The 23,021-nt window shown below is 53.9% G+C and overlaps 10 protein-coding genes across 10 annotated transcripts; 5 read left to right on the forward strand and 5 right to left on the reverse strand.

The window, feature by feature from the left end:
• Positions 1–233: 233 nt before the first annotated feature.
• Positions 234–2,040, forward strand: NCS57_00993400 (Multifunctional fusion protein; the record flags this gene model as incomplete). Its single annotated transcript, XM_053059692.1, has 3 exons — positions 234–356; positions 403–875; positions 921–2,040. The coding sequence occupies 3 exons, from the start codon at positions 234–236 to the stop codon at positions 2,038–2,040; spliced, it is 1,716 nt and encodes a 571-aa protein (XP_052910086.1).
• Positions 2,041–3,005: 965 nt separating this feature from the next.
• On the forward strand, positions 3,006–4,368 carry NCS57_00993500 (DAO domain-containing protein; the record flags this gene model as incomplete). Its single annotated transcript, XM_053059693.1, has 2 exons — positions 3,006–3,224; positions 3,274–4,368. The coding sequence occupies 2 exons, from the start codon at positions 3,006–3,008 to the stop codon at positions 4,366–4,368; spliced, it is 1,314 nt and encodes a 437-aa protein (XP_052910087.1).
• A 20-nt stretch (positions 4,369–4,388) lies between these two features.
• On the reverse strand, positions 4,389–5,973 carry NCS57_00993600 (Zn(2)-C6 fungal-type domain-containing protein; the record flags this gene model as incomplete). The annotated part of the gene is made up of 2 exons (XM_053059694.1): positions 4,389–5,515; positions 5,559–5,973. 2 exons carry the CDS (start codon positions 5,971–5,973, stop codon positions 4,389–4,391), a joined length of 1,542 nt encoding a protein of 513 aa, XP_052910088.1.
• A 328-nt stretch (positions 5,974–6,301) lies between these two features.
• Positions 6,302–7,828, reverse strand: NCS57_00993700 (uncharacterized protein; the record flags this gene model as incomplete). Its single annotated transcript, XM_053059695.1, has 1 exon — positions 6,302–7,828. The coding sequence occupies one exon, from the start codon at positions 7,826–7,828 to the stop codon at positions 6,302–6,304; it is 1,527 nt and encodes a 508-aa protein (XP_052910089.1).
• Positions 7,829–8,424: 596 nt separating this feature from the next.
• Positions 8,425–9,276, forward strand: NCS57_00993800 (ACT domain-containing protein; the record flags this gene model as incomplete). Its single annotated transcript, XM_053059696.1, has 1 exon — positions 8,425–9,276. One exon carries the CDS (start codon positions 8,425–8,427, stop codon positions 9,274–9,276), a length of 852 nt encoding a protein of 283 aa, XP_052910090.1.
• Positions 9,277–11,254: 1,978 nt separating this feature from the next.
• Positions 11,255–12,146, forward strand: NCS57_00993900 (DTMP kinase; the record flags this gene model as incomplete). The annotated part of the gene is made up of 3 exons (XM_053059697.1): positions 11,255–11,471; positions 11,519–11,627; positions 11,675–12,146. 3 exons carry the CDS (start codon positions 11,255–11,257, stop codon positions 12,144–12,146), a joined length of 798 nt encoding a protein of 265 aa, XP_052910091.1.
• Positions 12,147–12,432: 286 nt separating this feature from the next.
• NCS57_00994000 (uncharacterized protein) lies at positions 12,433–13,626 on the reverse strand (the record flags this gene model as incomplete). Its single annotated transcript, XM_053059698.1, has 2 exons — positions 12,433–13,484; positions 13,542–13,626. 2 exons carry the CDS (start codon positions 13,624–13,626, stop codon positions 12,433–12,435), a joined length of 1,137 nt encoding a protein of 378 aa, XP_052910092.1.
• Positions 13,627–15,758: 2,132 nt separating this feature from the next.
• Positions 15,759–16,903, reverse strand: NCS57_00994100 (uncharacterized protein; the record flags this gene model as incomplete). Its single annotated transcript, XM_053059699.1, has 2 exons — positions 15,759–16,651; positions 16,696–16,903. 2 exons carry the CDS (start codon positions 16,901–16,903, stop codon positions 15,759–15,761), a joined length of 1,101 nt encoding a protein of 366 aa, XP_052910093.1.
• A 3,961-nt stretch (positions 16,904–20,864) lies between these two features.
• Positions 20,865–21,329, forward strand: NCS57_00994200 (uncharacterized protein; the record flags this gene model as incomplete). Its single annotated transcript, XM_053059700.1, has 1 exon — positions 20,865–21,329. One exon carries the CDS (start codon positions 20,865–20,867, stop codon positions 21,327–21,329), a length of 465 nt encoding a protein of 154 aa, XP_052910094.1.
• Positions 21,330–22,349: 1,020 nt separating this feature from the next.
• NCS57_00994300 (uncharacterized protein) lies at positions 22,350–22,751 on the reverse strand (the record flags this gene model as incomplete). Its single annotated transcript, XM_053059701.1, has 1 exon — positions 22,350–22,751. One exon carries the CDS (start codon positions 22,749–22,751, stop codon positions 22,350–22,352), a length of 402 nt encoding a protein of 133 aa, XP_052910095.1.
• Positions 22,752–23,021: the final 270 nt, after the last annotated feature.

Here is a 23,021-nt window from a genome sequence, read left to right on the forward strand (position 1 = left end):
GAAATGGATCTGGGGAGAGATAACGAATGCGGGGAATCCAGATCTCGCATAGAGAACCCGGTTAGCGTAACCGCCAGATGTCAAGCCCGTGGGATGCCGGTTCCATCGAGTTAGCGTAGCCGCAGACGTGATCCACAGACGAGCTTCCAGATCTTTTTATTGAAAGCCACGACGGGAGCCACCTGACCAGCTTTGACCTTCAGCTTATTCCATCTTTGCGAAAGTGTAAGATCATGTCTGCTCTCACTTCTACTGCTCGGTTATCCCGATCTCGACTGTTGCAGTCGGCAAAGACTGTCAGGACAATTGCCACAGCTGGGGCTTACAGATTGCCCGGTCCTTACAATGAAGCAAATGTGAGTCCATCTTCTCTCAATTCTATAGGCCCAACTAACATGTCAGCGCGACTTTGCTCGAGGCTCCCCCGAGAGAGATGACCTCCTCCTAGCCCTCAAAGAGCTCCGGGGCAAGCTCCCAGTCTCTGTCCCCAACGTCATCTCTGGCGAGAAGCGCACATCCAGCGAACGTCTCCCAACACACATGCCCTCAGAAAAGGACCAAACATTTGCCCAATACTCGCCTTCAACACGTCAAGATGTCTCAGACGCCATCAATGCCGCCCTCGAGGCCAAGCAGCAATGGCAGGACATGTCCTTTTCCAATCGGGCAGCCATCTTTCTCCGCGCCGCAGACCTCGTCACTGGCAAGTATCGCGATGCTCTTCTAGCTGCGACAATGCTGGGGCAGGGCAAGAATGCCTGGCAGGCCGAGATTGACGCTGCGGCTGAGCTGGCCGACTTTTACCGATTTAACGTTTCGTTTGCGCAAAAGATCTACGAGACACAGCCCACCATCCATTCTCCTGGACAGCACGGGTAAGCTTCATCAACCTCTGGACTCAAATCAAGCTGACCAGTTAGTCGAACCGACTGGCGACCCCTCGAGGGCTTCGTCTACGCCGTCTCGCCCTTCAACTTCACCGCAATCGGCGGCAACCTCATCTCAGCGCCTGCAATCATGGGCAACGTGGTCGTCTGGAAGCCGTCTCCCCACAATATCTACGCCAGCTACCTAGTCTACAAGATCCTCCTCGAGGCCGGCCTCCCTCCCAACGTAATTCAGTTCGTCAACGGCGACGCCGAGATGATAACCGACGTTGTCTTCAACGACCCCCGATTCGCAGCCCTCCACTTTACCGGATCCTCCGACGTCTTCCGATCGTTATACCAAAAGGCCGCCGACGGCATCGGCAAGAAGGTCTACCGCGACTATCCCCGACTTGTAGGAGAAACATCCGGCAAGAACTTTCATCTTGTCCACAACTCAGCCGACATCAGCAGCGCAGTCAAGCACACGATCCGCGCCTCGTTTGAATACGCCGGCCAAAAGTGCTCTGCCTGCTCTCGTCTGTACATCCCCGCCAGCAAGTCCAAGCAGTTCCTCGACGAGCTCAAGACGGAGCTGAGCAACGTCAAAGTCGGGGCCCCTGAAAAGTTTGAAAACTTTTACGGCCCCGTCATTCACAAGGGTTCGTTCGACAAGGTCACCAAGGCCATCGACGAGGCCAACAACGATCCCTCTCTCGAACGAGTCTTTGGCGGTACATACAGTGACAAGACGGGCTACTTTATTCAGCCGTCGGTCTACCTCTCCAAGTCTGTCAACCACAAGATCTTTGAGCAAGAGTTCTTTGGTCCTATATTGGCTGTCCACGTCTACGAAGACGCCGACTTTGACAACCTCCTAACAAAAATTGACCAACAAGGCGGTGGTTTCGCCCTGACCGGCTCCATCTTTGCCGCCGATAGAACCATTGTCCAAAAGGCCGAGGACAAGCTGCGATACTCCGCCGGCAACTTTTACGTCAACTGCAAGACTACAGGAGCCGTTATTGGACAGCAGTCATTTGGAGGATCTCGATCGAGCGGTACCAACGACAAGGCGGGCAGTCCGAACCTGTTGATGCGGTTCACGTCGCCGAGGACGTTGAAGGAGGAGTTTGGACCATTGAAGAGTGTGTTGTATCCTAGCAACATGTAGAATGCCGAAAGTAAACAAAAGTTGTGAATAATTATGCTTCTCTAGCTTGGCTGTGTGTTTCAATGCCTGAATCTGCCTTCATGGCGGTCTTCTGGCTCAGTTATCCCATCGAGGGCCGGGCTTCAACTATAACAAAGAGCGCATTATCAACACATCATAGTATCATATCCCAATGCTAACACAGTGGCCTTTTTTTTAGCCTTTCTGCTGCCTGCAGTAGAAGACTCATACTGCATCGTGAAAGGTTAAACCTCTCAGGGGGTATTTAACTGCTCTAACCTCCGTATGAGAAACAAGAGACTGCCTTCATGACAAGAGAAGTCCTTTGATTTCAGTGTCAACTCCTTGATGTCACTTGTAAATAACCTGATACTAGACAGTAAAACTTTCAACTTATGGCTTATCCATCCTAGTTTATGACCCGTCCCCGACTCTCAAGGACTTCCTTCACCCGTCAGCAACATCTACCCCTGACTAACACTGCAAGTCCTCAACCTCCCCGTAGATAACACAGAGCAAAGCATGCATGGCCAATCCCCCCACGAACCAAAGCCCAAATCTCCAACCTAAACATTGACCAATCATCCAAAGATCCATATCTGTATCATGCAGCCCCCAACCCCAAATGCCGACACAATCCGTCCCCGCATGTAGGCTCCGCACCTCCTCCAACCGAAGGTAGGCCCGGATTATCAAGGCCCGGTCGTCTCGGATGCCGGGTTCGGTAACTGACATATCCCACGTGCCGTAGAAGCATCTTCCCCAGGTTAGCTTTGGCGTCAACCGCTTACGCTAGCCATTAACCACTTCTTGTCTCTGCGATCCTCGTACAACCCGTGTCAGTCGCATCACGATGGCATCACAAGTCCTCGGGGTACACCGAAGAGCAAAGGATCGACATGTATATAAAGTAGCGTAAAACAATGAATCCTCTAACCTCACTGATTCCACAATAATCTATTACAATGTCTCTCCCCAACATGGACAAGACCTCTCCCATCGCCATCGTTGGTGGCGGTGCCTGGGGCCTCTCGACGGCCCTACACCTCGTTGAATCCGGCTACACCAATATCACAGTCTTTGAGCGAGATGAGAGGATACCTTCACAGTACTCTGCTGCGTATGACCTGAACAAGATCATCCGCGCAGAGTACGAAGACCCCTTCTACACCGAGCTCACCTTTGTAAGTGATCCAACTCGACACCATCACCCAAATGCTGACAGACATCCAGGACGCCATTAAAGGCTGGAAGACCCCCCTCTTCGGCCCCTACTACCACGAGACGGGCTACATCAACTGCGTATCCGGAAAAGCCCCCGAGAAGGCCATCGCAACCCTCAACAAGAACCGATCCTCAGTCGAAGCCCATCCCGGCCTCAGAGACGGCGTCAAGTCCCTGGGCTCCCCCGACGAGTTCCGAAAGTATGCCTGGCAGCTCACTGGTCCCCTCGAGGGCTTCAAGGGCTACTTCAACAAGACGGCTGGGTACGGACACTCGGGAAATGCTCTAAAGGCCGTGTATAACCACTGCGCCACTAAGGGTGTCAGATTCATCCTGGGTGAGCAAGCCGGCAAGGTCACCTCGTTGTGCTATGACGGCTCTGGCAGCTGTACCGGTCTTGAGACTGCCGATGGCCGTAAGCACTCGGCCGCTCTGACCATCTGCGCTCTCGGGGCCAACGGGGCATCTCTCGTCCCCTCGCTGGGCAAGTTCACTGTCGCCAGGTCCTGGTCTGTCGCCCACGTCCAACTCACTCAGGAGGAATGCGACCTTCTCCGAGGCATCCCCGTCACCAACGTAAGAGATCTCGGCTTCTTCTTCGAGCCTGACCCAGCCACAAAACTCTTCAAGCTATGCCCCCTCGGCGCTGGCTTCACCAACACCAAGAACGGAATCTCTCTCCCTCCTGCAAACCCCTCATCTGGCCCTCTGCAAGATTTCATCCCCTACGAGGATGAGCAGAAACTGCGCCAGCTCTTGCGGGAAACGATCCCCTGGATGGCTGATCGCCCCTTTGTCGACCGCAAGTTGTGCTGGTTCAACGACAGCAAGGATAGCGAGTACCTCGTCGACTTTGTGCCTGGCACCAACAAGAGTGTCGTGGTTCTCTCCGGCGACAGCGGTCACGGCTTCAAGATGATGCCCATCTTTGGAAAGTGGGTACTGGATCTTGTCAACAACGGCAAGCAGACGCTTCAGCGCTGGCAGTGGAAGAACAGCGACCAAGCCGGCTGGGGTAATGAGGTGAGCTGGAGAGTGGGCACTGCCAAGGAGCTGCACGAACTCGAGGAGGAGAGCAAGAGGATACTAAAAGCCCGTCTGTAATAAGACCGCTAGATGAGGCGTTACGATAGAGACAGTTTCCAGCCAAACTTGTGAATAACATCCCTCCAGTCCTGGTTTGTACATGAATTCGAAGACGAAATCAAATCCCTCGTATGCCATACAGTTCGGACAGCTTGAAAGACTGCCGAGATGTTGCTGATTGGCCACTTGCTGTCCAGCAACGTAAAGTAGTCCAGAACCGGCTTGCGCTGCTCATCTGATGAGCATGCACAGCCGGCCAGGAAGAGGGGCCACATGGGAAATGACCGCCTCGCTTGTCTCTCGGAGATGATATCTGACAGACACGAGAGGAGCGCCTCGTGAGGCTCCAGAATCGATGGGTGGGTGATTGGGGTGTTGTAGCAGACCAGCCTGAGGTAGATCTGTGCTGCAATCCTGAAAGACTCTGCACTCTTGAGCAGATATTCGTCCGTGCCGATGTCCTGGTTCGAGAGCTGGTTGATACGGTGTTCCAGCTCTTGGCCCTTCGTATATAGATGATCCTTGGACACGGTGTCGTCGTGGCCACCCGAGGCGAGTGACAGAGCAGAGATTTCATTGATAATGTCGACGAGGTCCATGGAACAGCCAATCTGCTCATCGATAATACCCCGCGTCTCCTGGAGTTTGGGAAGGGTAACCTCGGCTCTAGCTAGACCAGCCATCGCCAAGTCAACTGAGTCAGTGGCTTCCTGTGGCCGTCCGGTAGGTTTTGTCGTTTCCATCAGGACGTAGCGGAAGCGGAAATACTGTAGCGCAAACTGTGCCACGCTGGGGTCAATGGTTGTTCCAAAGCTGTCGATGAGAGCCAGTGCGCCTTGGAGATGACGCAGCCAAGCTGGGCGGGATCCTTGTGCAATCTCTAGAGAAGCTAGGAGGACGCAAGTCAAGAGATTGCCCTCGCAGCTTTGAGGATCTGGTAGAGTATGCTGCAGCTCTTGAAGGGCGCGAACCTTGTACTGCGTCGACAGCGCACGGTAGTCTCTGCCATCGACAACAATATCGTGAGCCCACTCTGCAGCGCTCATAGCTAGGACAGCTGAGAGGAGAGGTCCCTGGTTGTACAAAACTCGAGGGATGACAGAAGTGCGGAAGCCATTGCGTCCTGTCTGCACATAGACTCTGCTACTGCTAATGACTTCGACATCTGCAAGAGTCAGCAACGTCAGCAATCGATAGATGATGCTTACAATACTGCACAAGAGCCGACTCGATGGACTGGCCATCATACTGTCGACCAACGGTATATGGTGAGATGACTCGGGGAAATGGAACCAGAGACTGAATGTCTCGAGTGTCCAAGACCTCCTGAGATTCCTGCTCTTGATCCCCCTGGATCTTGTTCCAAATGGTGGCAAGCTCCCTGGGAGACAGATTCAAGAAGCTGGCGCCCTTGTCTGAGCCTCCAACAGGCACAATGTAGTGATCCGGCGAAGCCGCAACAACGAACTTGAGAGGATTCGACGCAGAAGCAGGCTCCGGGAACACGCAGTTGTCACCCATCTTGCGACAGCGGCGACAGACTGGCTTCTCCTCATCGCATCGTCGCTTGCGCCTGCGACAGTTGAAACAGCCGTCCCGGCTGCGAGAGCCGTTCCCCGGCATGGTGCATAGTTGCGTGATGAAGCTTGGAGAGTTGTCAAGTCTTATCAAGTGTTAGTCGTGTTGGAGAAGAGTTGGTGGAGTTGGTGGAGGAGTGGAGATACAAGGTGGAGTGGACTGTCACCTGGTGTCCACGTGACAACTGCGATACCGCTGAGGCTTATCACCAATACCCGTGTGATACTGACTCTTCATTGTCTTCAGTTGGCCATGCCTATCTAGGCGTATCTCGCATAGAACTACCGAGTCATGCTCACTTACACCTTATTAATGATCCAGGGCTATACCTTTGTGAATAGCTTCAATTAAGGCAGTGGTAAACACCATCGGATTAGGCCGACGTCCAAAAAATACCCCAAAAAGGGGCTTTGACGTGTTCTGTGCCGCCATTAGAGAAGTCGCGCGCATCCCTACGAATACCCAGCTCCTCCACATCCTTGTGGAACTTGTCCGCCTCCTCGGGACTCTTCTTTGGCGCGTGCACGGCTCCCCTTATCCCGCCATTCCAGAACTCGAGCTCTGCAACCTTCTCAGCCGTCTCATCCGCGCGGAACCGCTGAGCTTTAAAGTCGTCGGGCGAAGTGTGCATCATGGCGTACTTCTTCATGTCCTCGAGTCGCGCCTTGGCCTCCAGAGACTGACGTGTGAATTGCCTCGCAGAGCCCTTTGCCTTGATGCAGTTCTTGGGGTTCTTCTTACACAGCTCGTCGTATTCGAGTCGCAGTAGTCCTGATAGATACTCGGGCGAGTAACCCCTCAGCCCTTCCCCGGGCGAGCTGAGGCTCACTTTTCTCAACTTCTTCTTCTCTAGCTTCTTCTTCTTGAGTCTCGATTCAATCGGGCTGGGCGCGCCCCACCATCGAGGTACCCGGGTCTTGTGTTGTAGCTTGGCTTGCTCCAGGAGATCCTCCAAGACCTCATCCTTGTCCTTAGCCACTTCGCCTTTCTCCTTGGGTATCTGGGGCTTGACTCGTTCCTCAACTTTCTCGATGAGATCCTCGAGGAGCTCCTCATCGGCGCCCTCAGTCGCCTTGTCTTTGTCTTGAGAGAATTTCGGTGTCTGAGGCTTGACTCGTTGCTCAACGTTGTCAATGACATCCTCCAGGAGCTCGTCATTCTTCTCCTTGTCGCAATCCTTCCCGTTTGCCGTCTCCTTGCCATGGTTTTCGGTCCCCGATGCGTTAGATCCCTTGGTTTGCTGCTCAATCTTGCCAATGAGACCCTCCAGGAACTCGTGTTTGTTCTGTTTGGGCTTGCTCTTGGGGTAAATGATCACCCTTTCATTCTTCTTGACCTCATTCTCGTTGGTTCCATTCTTCTTGACTCCGAGGTTCTTGGGAATCAGAGGCTTGTATCGTTGCGCGACTTCGTCCAGAGGCCGGAGGAGGGGCGCAATCGCATCCTCCGGCTCATCAACATCAACCTTGCTTGGGTCAGGTCCTTTTTGGCGCTTCTCGAGAGAACGAGGAACAGCTTTGTGAGCCTCGATGTGAGAGTAGTGCACACAATGGTCAGATTCCTCGCTCTTGTATTGCGCGCTCGTACATCCCTCGACATATGGAACGTGTTCATTCTTCTTGTCTTCAGGAGGGGTGATGTGTTCTGGAAGCGTCTTGGTCTCGACAATCAGCTTTGGTCTAGACACAATAGGGCTTGCCCGATACGGCTTCATGAGCCCCAGCTTGATCACTTCGATTGGATCAGGTTTAGAATCGCTGGGGAGGTAGTAAGGATCCTTGACGTAGTAGCTACCATCATCACGGTGTGGTGGATATCTCTGGGCATGGTTGTTGGGGATATACAGCGCATTGGCCGTCGAAAAGACGGTCGTAGCTGCGGCGACAGTGATGAGCTTCATGGTGTTTGGTGGTGATTCTCGGGAGGCAGCCTGCGTGCGCGAGCAGAGGGCCAGGTATTATAAGCTGGAGACACATTCACCTTGTCACTCAGTCCGCAACTCTAAGGGGCAATTGCGAACAGCGTGTTAATATCTCACAAACTGAGTCTGTTGGGTATGCAGTTTGACCTTAATCGGCCCTCTCCCAAGTACACGCATGAAGCCATCACCACTGAACTTAGAGTATGCACCTTGACTCTACCCTAGATAGAACCACTTAACCTGCGGGACTGGGTATAAGCCGGTAATAAGCGGTCAGAAATGGCATCATCAAGTCATGACTTGCACTGTAATCATCTATAAAAGCGTCCCTACAAACAAATCTGTCCTTAACCGGCTCAATTGTCCTCGACTTTACCCTCAATGACTCCAAGGAACTTGCCGAGTCTCCCCCGAGGGGTCCGGAAGGGCTAGCCCCAGTGGGGTCGATGGATGAATCCCCTCAGCTCGGAGTCATACCTATACGATACTTTCAGCCATGCCATTGTACTCTCCTCCTTCAACAATTACCCAGTTTTTGACCAAGTCCTCTCTCAACGCCTCCCATTGCCTTCAACATGGCCAATGATCACATCCTCACCCTCTCGTGCCCCGACAAGTCGGGCATCGTGCACGCCGTGACGGGCATCTTTGCCTCGCACAAGCACAACATCCTCGACCTCCAGCAGTTCTCGGACCCCGTCTCGGAGCGCTTCTTCATGCGCGTCCACTTCGGCCCTACAGAGACCGAGTCGACCGAGCACCTCGTCGAGCCGTTTGACAAGCTCGCCGCCGAGTACAAGATGGACTACGACATCCGCCCCGTCGCCCGCAAGATGCGCGTCCTCATCATGGTGTCCAAGATTGGTCACTGCCTCAATGACCTGCTCTTCCGCATGAAGACTGGCCAGCTGCGAATTGAGGTCCCCGTCATCGTGTCCAACCACCCCGACTACGCTCCCCTCGCCCAGAGCTACGGCATCGAGTTCCACCACCTGCCTGTTACAAAGGACACCAAGGCCGAGCAGGAGTCTCAGGTTCTCGATCTCGTCAAGCAGCACAACATTGAGCTTGTGGTTCTTGCGCGATACATGCAGGTCCTGTCGCCGACTCTCTGCGAAGCCATGTCGGGCCGCATCATCAACATCCACCACAGCTTCCTGCCATCCTTCAAGGGAGCCAAGCCTTACCACCAGGCCTACGACCGCGGAGTCAAGATTATCGGTGCGACGGCGCACTTTGTCACTGCGGATCTTGACGAGGGTCCCATTATTGAGCAGCGCGTGGCCCGTGTTGACCACAGCATGAACCCCAAGGAGCTGTCTGAGGAGGGATCCAACGTAGAGAGCCAGGTTCTTGCTGCTGCTGTGCGGTGGTATGCCGAGAGGCGACTGTTCCTCAACGGACACAAGACTGTTGTCTTCAACTAGGCGTATAATTAGGCGTTAAAAAGTCATGTTCCTGCTTGTATCTTGATGTGTTTGGTGTAAGTGAGATTTGGCCGAAGTGATGCATCACCGTGAGTGTAACTAGAAGCGACAAGCCCATTACAGGTGACCAAAACTCATACAACCAATCCTCGTCATGATGAGACATTTACCATCTCCTCGGCCTCATCTTGACCGACAAGCGAGCCCATCTCCAAGTCCATCTCCACAAACCCCCCCCGGCTGCATAGGCGCCAGTATCTCGCCCGTCGCCAACCAACCACCAATCCCCCGAGTAGCTCAGCTGGAAGAGCGTTCGGCTGTAACTGGTACAAATGTCACCGAAAGGCCACCTGTTCGAGCCAGGTCTCGGGGAGTTGCTTTCCTTTTGCATTCCGTTGGGAGAGGTTGATATTTTTGCCCCTCACCCCGCCAGTTTGTGCGGCAAGGGTCTAGATTTTTGGAGGGGGATGTGTCTATAGACTGACAGTGTGCTAAAAAGGATGACGAATGAGAGTGAGACGGTGGGTGCAAAAAGCAAGTACAGCTTCCAGAGACAAAAAGGAATCCCCGAGACCTGGCTCGAACAGGTGGCCTTTCGGTAAGATGCGAGATCAATTACAGCCGAACGCTCTTCCAGCTGAGCTACTCGGGGAGGAGCAGCTATCGGAAGATAGGGTGTTTGATGACAAAGCGGTCGCTAATACAGTATATGTAGTCGAGCTAGGGGAGGAAGAGAGGAAAATGGGGTGTCTTCTGAGCTTCAGCAACACAAAGAAGCACTGAACATGGCCAATTTATAGTTATACTGCCCGATAAGCCTTCTATTAGTGCAGCTGCTGTGCGTTCTTTGGCTTGTGCTTGGGGCTCTTTGTAAGGGTGAGTCTGGCGGCCTGTCAGACAAACACACAGCGCCCAGATTGGCCATGTAAAGCTGTGAGTTGTTTGAGAGAGAAAGCAATATTTGAAACAAATAAAAACAAAGACCTCAAGTACTGATATCCCAGGCGCTCTATATATACGCTTTCCTCCTATGACACACTGATGGGCAATGACCAAATGCACGCCTTTTCATCCCATGTTGCATACAGGAAACAAAGATGGAAATCAGAGATAGTGCTCAGCTGGACTCTTTTGTAAATACTCTCTGCACAGCACCAGAAATGACTTGAAGGCAATAGAAGAAAAAAAATACTAGAGCGATCAAAATTAGTCAACGATTCATCCGAATATAATAAGCCAGACTTTCTCCCTATTTGTTGCTGCCATCTGGTCCTCTCAACTTACCCTATTTCCAAAGAATCGTCCATTTCCGCCAGGACACCGTATGAGCCTAATTCTGAGCCAGATCTCCAACAATCCCTCTCTTCTACTGAAGCCCCGAGTAGCTCAGCTGGAAGAGCGTTCGGCTGTAATGGATACAACGTTACCGAAAGGCCACCTGTTCGAGCCAGGTCTCGGGGATCCCTTTTTTTGCTTTTTGTCTGATTTTTCAACTCTACCGTTAGCATGACCATGGTGCATATAGACAGTTGATCTATGCTGTCTGTATCCAATAATTTTTGATCCTCTAATTGCTCTTGGACAAGCGGGTAGCAATCCCCTCGTTGTAAGACTCACTATCTCAAGCTCGCCGCTTTAAAGTTGGCGGTTAGGCCTCAGTGTACTCAATCCAGACCAACAGGCTCCATAGAATCACATTCCATACTCGTCATACCCATTGTCATAATTGCCCTTATAATAGTCACCCATAATATTGCTCAAACACCACGAGCTGTCAGAGTTTCACCATCAGCTGATGCAAACTTGGCGCGCGCCGCACTGTGGCCTCCGCCCACACCAAACCAAAACCAACCTCGGGGAGCCACCCACAGTGTGAATTCGCCCACCCACCCTCAAATCCACCTTTCCCCTCAGCTTCCGGGTCAGATCACGGCTCACAGTCCTCCGCGAAGAGTAAGACACAAACAAGAGAGACTCAATGGCTTCCATCAACGACCTCGCGACAGCCGCCATCGCGAGCTCCTCGGGACCCGAGCCCGCAACCGGGACATCCCCCGCCCCCGCCTCCTCGGTAGCGAGGGGCGCATTCATCGTCCTCGAGGGGCTGGATCGGAGCGGCAAGACCACGCAGGTCAAGCTTCTGGAGCAGAGATTCGTCGAGGAAGGGAGCAAGGTCAAGGTCATGAGGTTCCCGGGTGAGTTTACCAAGTAGAGCATATGAACCGAAGCTGATTCTAGATAGACAGGTCCACGCCCATTGGGCAGATGATTGATAGCTATCTCAAGAGTGATGTCGAGATGGACGACCATGTCATCCACCTCCTCTTCAGCGCAAACCGCTGGGAAGCAGTGTAAATACCCTCACCTAGGAGTCCCAAACATCAACTAACAAACCTAGTAAACAAATCCAATCCCTCCTCGCAGCTGGAACAACCATAGTCTGCGATCGCTACTACCATTCGGGCATCGTCTACTCGGCAGCAAAGCAGAACCCCTCCCTGACCCTCCCCTGGGCGCGCGCCCCAGAGCGCGGCCTCCCGCGGCCCGACCTGGTCCTCTTCCTCGACCTGACCGAGGAGCAGGCCCGGTCGCGCGGCGGCTGGGGCGGCGAGGTGTACGAGCGGTCTGAGATGCAGCGGCGAGTACGTGAACTCTTCTGGGGTCTGAGTATGGGCGGAAGGGATGTCACGGCACAGGGGCTGGGGCTGGATGAGGGGGAGGGGTGGAAGCAGGAGGAGGAGGATCTCGTGGTTGTGGACGCTGGAGGAAGCGTTGAGGAGGTGGCGGAGGAGGTATGGAGAAAGGTCAAGGGGAGGGTTGAGCAGGTTGAGAGGGGAGAGGTTGGAAGGACAGTGAGAGTTGTGAGATGAGCATTTCCTGTCACTTGCCTGAGTGAGCTCTCATTCATGATAGCCCTACAGGCCACAGAATAAGTAATTGCACAATACACATCACTTCCAAAAGAGCAGGGCATTTCAAATAAATGTGAAATTGATTCAAATCAAACAATGCAAAATGCAAATCACAAAACCGATAACAGTATCCCAGCTCTTGGTAGCCTGCAAGAAGAGAATCCCAATTCCTGCGCCATACACCATTATACTCCAGACCCCGGCATCAAAGCATTAGACTCGTACACACTCTTGTTGCGTTGTGCTATGAGCTTGTCGCTGGTTCTGCCTCGTCCTTGGAGCTTCCGCTTTCCCACAGCTCAAAGCTCTCGCCTGTTCCCTCGATGGGTTCTAGCACAGCAGCCTTGGATGATCCCTCTGTTGGCTTGGCCATGAGAGTCTCAATCTCTTCTGTGGGCTCTTCGGTCTTCTCTTCTGGCGCATACACAAAGTCCTTGGTCATGTTGGAAACCTCTGGCTCTGGCACCTCATCCTCATCCGCGGGCACGATAATGACCGAAGTCTCATCACAACCCTCAGCGTAAAAGTCGGCAGTGTTCATTTCACCCAGCGCAACACGTTCCTTCTCAACAACCATGTCATCGGCGCTGACTCGCGCAGACCGGCGGGATGAGGTCTGAGATACGTCATCGGCGGGGGGAATGTTTTCCTTGTCGCGGCCCTCGGCACGGTCCCTGCTGCGCTTGCGCTCACTCTCCTCATCAGACGAAATATCGAGAACGCAGGTGCTGTGCTGGAGGAGGTTGGTCATCTCCTGCTCGGGGGTATCCTCGTGAATCTCAAAGAACCAGCTAGCCTTCATCTCCCCCTCGCCGAGAGCACTCAACGGCTCCTTGGGAGCAGGCTTGGAAGACCCATAACCGGGAATGGTGCCCTTGAGAGCGGCATCGAGAGAAAAGGGAGCAGCAGAGCCGAGGCTGAAGGAAGGGGGGTCCACGCGGGTGTAGGGTCCAAGGGCACGTCGGCGGCTCGAGGCCAGACCGGAACGCTTGGTTCGGGTGGGAGAGCGACCAGCTGGGGCGTAGAGGGGAGACGACTTGGTGATGCTTCCGGTGCTGAGCCTAGAGGCGGGAGACTTGGGCTGGAGGGTGCGGCGAGACTTGGTCGGGCTGGTGAGGCGATCGGGCAGAGCAGAGGGAGCGGGGATGGGAGCAGCCTTGAGTACAAAGGCAGAGGGCTTGAGCATGTCCTTGGAGGAAGCCTTGGAGCGCTTAGCAAAGACGGATGGGTCAATGTTCTCAGAGTCGTCGGTGTCGATCAATTCGGCCTTGCGCTTTCCAGCAGTGGGAGGAAGAGCTGAGGGAGGTTGTTAGAGAGTGATACTGGTATGACGTCCATGGATCCACCACATACCATTCTGCCTGTTCTTGAGACTGGTGAGGTTCTGAAGACGAGCCCCATCAAGGGGAGCAAATGGTTGACGAGTGACGGCAGCCATGGTGACTGGTGTCGTGTCGCAAGTGAGAGGAGTGACTGAGTGAGCAAGGTCCAGTGGGCGGGGGCGAGTCCACGTCGAAGTGAGGCAATGCAGGAGGTGGACGATGCAGGTCGGAGGAGTTTGCTGAGTGTTTGTGTTTATTGATCGATGGCCGCGTCGATGTTTATGAGAAGCCCGTCTCAAAGAGGTCGACGTGTAAATGAGTGAGTAGAAAGGTATATAAGAGCAGAGTCAGAGGGAGTGCTCGGGTAGAAAAGAGAGTGGATTTTGGTGCGTGAGGGCGCGTGCGGGAGGGAGGAGAGTCGGTAATAAGGGAGGACGCGGGCGTGGGCGGGCACGTCCACTACCTGGCACTACCCGCAGCACAGCTCGTACCCACTATCCACTACCCACTGTGCCAGGCTCAGGCTGCGGCTGCAGATGATCCAATGGTCAATCCCCACCAAATGAGACGGAATGGAATGATAAGTTTCTCTCTCTGAAGACTATTCAGGTCGTGTCGTGTCGTGTCGCTCTAGTCGTGGAATGTCTTGAACATTATAGTCAATCCAAATGTTCGCCCCAAAACCCAAGAAAAGAAGCCTTTCTCCCATCATTAACCCTCAGAACCTCAGGCATCGACAGCCCAATTCCCCCTCATGCCACTCAACGCGTCTATCCCTTGTACTGTCTCCGTAGGCCCCAGCTCGCCTCTGCCCGTGTCACCGCTCCACTGCCAAGTACGGGCGCATCTCACCTGGCGCTGCTTGATTCGCCACACGGCATGGCCTTGCGGGACGCGGCCGGCATGTCTCCACCAGCTTCACGGCCAATCGTCGCGTCCATCTGTTGATGTCGCAAAAGCAAGGGAGACAGTCCAATGTATCTCTCACGCCAGTCAGCCCAGAGGTACTTGATGGCCAAGTATAATACATCAGACACCGCACGGCTCGGCCCCGAAATAGCCTGGGCGTAGAGTCGACGCGCATCGCGTAACAACACTTTGATGCGTTCACGATGCGTCCACACGATTCCTCTACCGTACCGTTGCACCACATCGTCAGCCGCCTGCCGTGCCGTGCCGTTGAACTGGTGATGCTTGCAGTACCCAACCGTCAAGTTTGCCCGTTGAAGATGGACACAATCCATTGTTCCAATTCATTGTGCACCCATCTTATCTCGATGCTATCATCTAGCTCTAGTCCAATAACACGACTGGTCGCGTCGATGCGGCCTCATCACAAACCCCATCACTCAATATACACCAAACCTCCTACAATTGGCCCATCCTCTATCCAGCTGATCCACGGACACACCGCACATTGGCCCATACAACTCCAGGCCTGGTCCCGGTCGAGCCGTATACACAACAACCCCCTCAGCCTGCCTACATAACAAGTCTCCTCCCCGATGCATCTTGTTTCCATTAAAAGGTCCGGCCACCCGCGTCCCCTAATAAACTTCCTCATCGCGTCCGTTTTGTGTCGTCGCGACCGTGTCCGTGTCGCATCTGCGCCCGAGGTGCAACACCAGCTTTGCCTAATGCACTCCTTGACATGCAGCCTGGAGGCTGGGGATGGGACCGGAACATTCGTCCCTCAGCCAAGTTTCTCATCAATGACCATCTGATCAGAAAATCTTCTGCTATTTCTGCTGCGCCGTCGAGACGCCATCTTGTCGTGTTGGCCGTCATCAACACCTCGCCCGGCCACCTGGCTGCATAAGGGCAAGGGCATCGCCACGGTTTGCAGCTGGATTAATTTCATCAGCCTGGCACAATTTCTTATGCTTTCTGTCTCGCCTGCTCCTGGCCCTTAGCCACTGTTACAGGTCCGAGGCCTGCATCTGGATCCATTGGCCTAGTGCAAAGCACCATCCGTCATCGTCTATCAAGTGATCGACCTGCCCTCTGGCTCCTCAGCATTGGATCGACTTCTCACCGAGACATTGGCCCAGCCTCGAACACGGCGTTCATAACCGAATATCATTGAATAACTGCCTTGGTCTATGGGGTGATAACAATACTGGCGTGTCTTCAGGTACTAATCGCCATGTAGTCTAATCATGTTGGTCCACCGAGGCCATCCGTGGCCCGCCCTCGACCATGTTCGTCCGCATCATCAGCCCGTCCTGCCATCCGTGTCCAAAGTCCCTCACTTGTCGTGCTGGAGATGGTGTGGCCCTGGGCCCGCGGACCTACTCGGCACCGACTCATCCGCCTCGAGGGTGTGTGGCCGTGGTGATTTGGTACGAGAGTTCACCGCATCATGTTGCAGATGATGAGCGTTCGAAGGCGGAGATCTTCTGGGAGAAGCGTTCGCGTCATCTTGCAAAGAATGAGCAGTGGGCGATGGAGATTTGACTCGGGTCGTTGGGTCATGATGGAGGTCGTGTCCAGTATCCGAGGCCCTTCGTGGGCGGAATGAATCGACTTGATCATGACTCGAGCCATGACCCCTGTGCCGGCTGGGACGAGTGTCAGTCCTGGGAGAGGTAACCTGCGCCTTGGTGTCGTCCCTGAGGTGATGGGTAGGAGGCGGATGCGTCAGGGAAGCCGGGTCTTTGCTGAGTCTATGGGGGGCTGAGTGGCCCTTGTACATGGCCGGCGTAGTTGGGTCCTGGCTGAGTTCGTGGGCGTTGACGAGGGTCGCATCTGTGGGCGCGACTGGATCACGGGCAATCGATCTCTCCCGTCTCCGGCTTGCGCTGGTACGGCGACTGCTCATCGAAGATGGAGTTGTAGTCGAACACTCTTCTGGGATGCATGGGAGTGGCTCATCGCATTCCGTGTTTGGAGTGGTTGTTTGACTTGTCGAGCTTGAACTCGAGGAATAAGTCATAGGGGAAGGCGGGATATACCCAGTGGAAGACGAGGCTCCGCTGGCTTTTCGAGACCTGGCTTGTCGAAGAAGAATCTCATTCTCGGTTTGGATCAGAGTCTCGCTGGGACAGCAGCAGCTCACAGCCAAATCCCGGCTCTTGTCGCCCTGGATGTCGTAAAAATCTCGAACTTGGCCTCGGATGGCAGAGATGAAGCATCCGTAAACTGACCGTGTTAGGCTGATCACCAGAGAGGATCTTGGTACTCACAAGGCAAGCAGGATGCAAACATGCAGCAGTTGGACGACAGGAGGCGGACTTGACGTTCTGTGATGTCCTGGCCATCGCGTTCATCAGAGGCGATTTTGAGACGAAGGTTGGCACGGCCGTAGACGATACAAGGGCAGCAGATCGATTCGAAGTAATCGCCACAAGCGGGCGATTCGGCGTTGTATTGCCATTCGCGTTGGTAATCCATGATGAGTGACGATGATGATGATGCGGAAGAGAAGATGGAGAGATGATGGAGGAAGTGAGTACGAGTGTACGCCGTACCAAGTTGCGGAAGAACCTGTAGTGGTTGGCAGCTGCGGAGGGAGGAGCTGCAGAGGAAGGGGCAAGTGCATGGATGAAGGCATCTCGATGATGGGAGAAGATGGCAGTAGCCAAGAGTTTGGCTGTGGAAGGAACCTGAAGTGGTTGGAAGGTGCCGAGGAAAGAGCAAGTGCATCGGATGAAGGCATCGCCAGGCGGTCACCGATGATGGCAATTGGGCATGTAGACCAGGTAGGCAAGGTTTTTCAACTTGTTCTAATCAATTGCAGTCTATTCATTTCAAGATCAGCTCGAGTGCCTCGCTTCTCCTTCACAGAATTGCAGAGCAGAGAGATCTCATTACTTCCACAACCAAGCAATGGGGAAACAATCAAGCAAGAGGGAAGGAGCACGGCATCAGATAAAGACACCAGGGAGGAATCACGGATCAGAGCAATTGGACAAGCAAGGAGTTACCTAGGTAGGTAGGTAGGTAGAGCAGGCAAAAGGCATGATGAAACGGTTCAATTGATTGCAGCATAACCATTGAGCGGTCATTCGGGCGCCTTTCCTCCTGGAGCAAGCATTTGAACACAGTAACTCTCATCAAATCGGCTATCCAGCATTCAAGGCCACCATCAAGCAAACGTGGAATCAATCGAGTAAGAATGAGTGATCATGGCAGACGCATCGACCAACTCACAAAAGGTCCACCCATCTTCCTTCCCGAGCTCAAACATGAAAGCGCGCCATGGCTCAATGCCTCATCTATCTGCGACAACGGCATGAACGACCAAGGCATTGAGTACAGGATCGATCATGGCAAGCAGAGCCTCACATCGAGATCACGTATCACAGATTCAGATTTTGACCGACAGAAGGACAAAAGGGAAAACCAAAGCAAGCAGCCTCAAACCTTGTGCATCATCGGTCGCGGAGCAGCCGAAACATGCTAAAAGACGTGTTCCTGACGCGATCACTGGAACTGTGGACGACTGGAACTGTGGCCAAACGCCATGGAAGGTTTGGATCCCAAGTATTGAAGCTTCGTAGATGGCGTAGATTCCCTCCCGACGGCCGTGATTGACGTCCGTCGATTGACAGCTCCTCCCGTTGGCTGCGCCACCAGACGCCCGCTGAGCCATACCAGTCTCGACTGCTCCCGATGCTGCGAGTGCTGGGGGACCCTGCATTAGTTCACCCGCGTTCTAGACCCTCGTCACACTCGTCGTTGCCCGCCGGATGAACTCTCCCTCTCGACCAAGAGAGGAAGCTGTTGGCACACGCACACCAGTGACCTTCAAAGGAGGGGAAGAAACATCGACGGAAGATACCATCGTGCAAACTGTCAAACTCTGTCGCGTCGTGCCGGTCGTTATCTGGTTTGAATAATGGATCGTCGGCAGAGGGAGGTGGGAAATTAGCCGCAATCTCTCCATCTCAGTGGTAGAATGGGATTTGCATAACGCTGCAACACATATGGGAACCGACGTAATGCCTCAAATAGCACCTCTCTGATACGCGGACGATGCTACGCCATACGCGGACATCATGTAGACGCCCGTACACGGCGCATCAGTTCAGTTGGGCACCCACCGAGACAAGAGCCTATCTTTCGGTCTCGTAGCGAGCACTCTCTTTACCGAGAAGACGAGCGCTCAGTGGATGCTGCGCCCCAGAGTTGAAACGCAGCGAGATGCGAAAGCGCGCAGGGAGGTCCAAGCATCAGAGGACGCGCGGATGTTGGCCGCTCGAGTTCGTTGCGAGGATAGGATTTCCTATGGACCAACTGAGCGGGGTCCACGACGAGTTGAATCCAGTTGCACCATGCCAAGGAAGCATCCTGTTGCATCGGTGGCTGCATTGGCCCTGTCAAACGTCGAGCAGAGTTTCCTTGATTCGAAGCTTGAGCTTGCTAGCTTGGAGTAGACGACGGCTACGGGCACGATAGAGGGCACAATGACAGTCTGTCTGGCAATGACGGCAATGGAATCCAGTGGCGGTTCACTCCCGTTGGTGAACCTTGCCCTGTGCCTGGATCTGGATTTTCTCCTGAGGCTGTCTGTACCTTGCATCCTCATGTGGTTTCGGCTGTCGAGAAGTCACGGGATGAGCATAATGACCCCGAGTCTTGTGGTCAAGTCGAATGTCGCAGTCATGCCATGGATGGAGTCAAGGGAGAGACACGGCAGAGCGTGATGTGATTGATTGTGCGTGCTTTTCCAACGATATATCGAGATGCAGCACACGACTCGTCCCCCCTCCCGGCTGGTCGGCCCCTGGCCAAGACGGATGGTTCCCTCTGGGAGTGAAAGATGGTGGGCGAGTCAGTTCGTTCTCGGGTTCTTCTCCAGATGGATGGACCCATCTCGGTGGCGCTCGCACCGGCCAAGAACCATGGCGGATATCGGGTGAATAGCCTAGGCCGCCGCTAGACTGGAGGAAGAGGAGAAGTCGAGTGAGCTATATTCCTTGTTGAGAGGGGATTCGTGGATTTGGTTCGGTCTGTAGGCATGCGGCCATGCCACATGGGCGAGAATCTTGGGGATGAACAGGTGGTGACGTGCGTGACTCGACCTGATAGCGTTTGGCACTGGATCTGATCTTTGTAACTGGAATCAGGGTCAATATTGATACCGAGTGTAGAAGAGATGAACAGCCAAATGATGCCATCCTGTGTCCAGTGGCGATGGATCCATGGAACTCAGCAGTCGCAGCGGCAGCGTCCCATCGCATGGAGTCAAGGTTAGGGGTAGCGTAGCGTAGTGGCCCCCCGCTGGCTGCGCGTTCCCGCCAGGCCCAAAAGCGGCAAGACCGCCCCTAGCGCACCCGCTTTGGGCCCAAGCGTCCAGGCGAGGTCTTGGAGATAGGCTCAAATCTCCCAGCGGGGGCTGCAGCACCTGTTTCTGCTGGGGTCCATCTCCAAGGAACAAGGAGGCCTAGAACAGGGCCTGAACGAATGCCCCTAAACTCTCAGTCCCGTCCTCGTGGGCTCGTTCTTGTCTGGTCTGTGGCTTGAGGGTGCTCCTGTTTCTATTCAAAACCACCAGGTCCCTGCCCTGTCCGGGGTGATTCTGGTGTCTGGTTGTACTCGCAATCTCTCATCTTGCCCCTTGAGAACGACCTTGAACTTTTCTTCCTTCAAGCCTCCAGTCTCCATTGTTGGGAGAAGGAAAAACGAGAGAGAGCAATATTCAACAATACACCATCTCCTCTCTTTATTGGCAGCTGATTCCCCTTCCTTTTGGCTCTCCTGACTCCCTCTCGGAACCGTTCCACTAACCGGCCGGACTTGAGCGAACCGAATCGCCAAAACGACCCATGCTCTGAGACCTCCCAAGGACGAACCAGCCCATCATCATCTGCCTTTGCCTTTCTTTGCTTCCTTTTCTCTAAGGATTCATTCTCCTTCGCCACCTCCCCAACGAAATAACGAAAGGCATCATTCTCTTGGCCTTTTTTACGGATACTCTCCTTGATCCATCATCTCTGTTCTACTCGCCGCTCCTTTGCGAATACGATTCAATTCAGCGACTGCATTCTCGCCCTTGGCGTACGCGGCCTCCAACCAACCTCTTCCCCAATCGTCTCGGCGCAAACTTTCTCCCGAACTTTGCTATTCAACGTCCTTGTGTCTCTTAACGGGCGATACAAAAAGGTATGTTCCAGTCCTCACCCGTTTTGGTGCGACTGCCCTAGTCGCACGCGCATGTTGATGGTTCCATCTCCTGGGACACGCTCAACATCAACCTCGATCGCCACATCCGCGTCACCTTCAACGAGACTGACTGAAAATAGCTGCCGTTGAATCAGCTGAATTCACCCTGATTTAATTCATCACCAATTCCTCGTCCTAGTGACTCTACTCCACCCTCTGAAACACATTCACATTCACATCCATCACGATGCCTTCAAACTACGAGAAACTCTCCCGCCCTAGTGGCCCCAGCATCGACACCCTCGCCCTCCCTGAAAAGGCCGCCTTCTCGACAAATACCACCGTCTGCCCCGACGACACTCCCATACCGCGCTCCGACCGGAGCACCAACCCCTTCGACACCGACATCGAGGCCATGGTCCCTACCCACACGACCGACTCGTCCTGCATCCAGCACAAGACATCTGCCAGTCCCCTCGCTAGGAAGAGCGACTGCCAGGTCTGGCCCGGCAAGGACCACTGGAAGCAAAAGGCCAAGGCAAACAAGGCAAAGAACCGCTGCACCTGCATGGCCAACCTCAGCCGCCGGAACCGCATCATCGTCAAGGTCCTCCTGGTGTTTCTCGTCGTGGGCATCGCCGTCGGCGTCGGCTTTGGCGTCAGCAAGCCCTTGAACGCCCCCATCTGGGGAGACAGGGACAACAAGCACTAAAGCACCTTTCTTCTCGTCTTTGGTTTTCGGATTTTCGATGCATCTTTAGATACCCCCATCGGCAAAAGCAGCAGCTACACCCGCCAGGGACTCGTCGACTGCGGCCCTTCGAGATCAGAACTCTGTACATGTAATCACCGGGACTTTCTTCTTCTACTATATTCTTTAGCGCGCTGGGGCCTTTTCACTCTTTTCATCATGAACGGCGTTGTGGTGTTTCTTATTTCTCCCTGTTGGAACCGGCGGGCATTCTTATATGGAACGGATTGAAGGAGTACAGAACCTTGGGGTCTTTTTGTTCTTGATTGTTTCTCTCTCGCTTCAGGTCTGCTCGTGATCATCTCGAGCCGGTATAGAGGTAGACCATAGAGTCAAAATGAAATATCTGCTCACTTGGCCAAGTGGCAGGAGGACATATGTCCAGTTTCAGCGAGAACACTTGAAGTCCCTTCGCAGTCTGCCATGAGTTGATCACCTCTTACACAGATCAGAATGCTTACAGTGTAAGTCAGATTATGCATCTCATGCAGCCACGGCCCATGTACGGCTCCACCACATCAAGCCAACATGCACCAGATCGTCAGGAACGAGATCAAGCTAATCAACCCAGATTGCGGGGAAATCAAAAGGACCCTAGATTCTTTCTCGCATTGCCGTATGCAGAAAAGGAAAAGAAGGCTGGAAATGCCGTCAAGTGGCCTGTCGAGTTCTGATGGAGGGGATCCACAAGCTTCCGCGGGTTCCGGAGGTGGGACGGTATAAGAGGAGCAAGAAGCCCGGCTTACAGCGTGTAGCGGTGAGTCCGATGGTTACCGTTGTACAGCTTTTACTCGACTGATTGTTTCTTTGGATGTTTGTACTGTTCACCGCAGTTTGTGTTGCTATGCCGGTTGTGTGGTTATTCTCGACTACACCGCTGGACACTCGACGCTCGTGACACTGAACTGCGGCATCACATGGTTTGAGCAAACTTGGATATTGTGATGCTAACACGCCTTGGCTGTCACTCACACAGCCTTTTCATGCAAACGCGCCTTCTCCCCACTCATCATTGTGCTTCCAGCTCGTCCGTCTGTTTCCCGATCCCCATCCCGTGCCCCGAGGCGACGTCGGCAGCAAAGGCTCAGCGCCATCATCCGCAACCACCTCCGTCTCCCGAAGTGCGTCCTTCCACGGAAACTCTGCCCTCCTGTTTCGGAAAGGTCGTTGTGTAAGTTTGCGTCCAACTAGGCGGGCGTGGCGATCGCGCTGGAGGGCGATGGAGATGGAGAGGATCCAGCAGAGGAGGACCACGTGGATGATGATGAAGCCGGCCACGACCCAGCGGTTATATGGTTGAGGATCCATGTCGCGTAGTGGTGAGTGTGTGAGCGTGTTGAACCGATGAGGACGGAGGTAGGTGTTTTGAGTCTTGAACCTCATGGTGCTGGATTTTATACACGGAGGCTCTCGGCAGGTGTAGCTCGTCATTGTTGATGTAGGCCGTTTCTCACGGCGCACTTTGCCTCTGAATGGAATCACCGTCAGTGATTCACGGCTGGAAGAAGCACCGTGATCTACATGATGGTAGAGTCAGGCTCCCGCTCGCACGTATGCCCTCGTGGTATCGTAGTCTGAGACAAGACTGCACCCACAGCAACATGGCCACGGAGAAGTCCGCATACCATCAGCCTGTTCTGGATGTGGTTTCTT

Source organism: Fusarium keratoplasticum, chromosome 8 (assembly GCF_025433545.1).
Source record: "Fusarium keratoplasticum isolate Fu6.1 chromosome 8, whole genome shotgun sequence".
NCBI classification, from domain to species: Eukaryota; Fungi; Ascomycota; class Sordariomycetes; order Hypocreales; family Nectriaceae; genus Fusarium; species Fusarium keratoplasticum.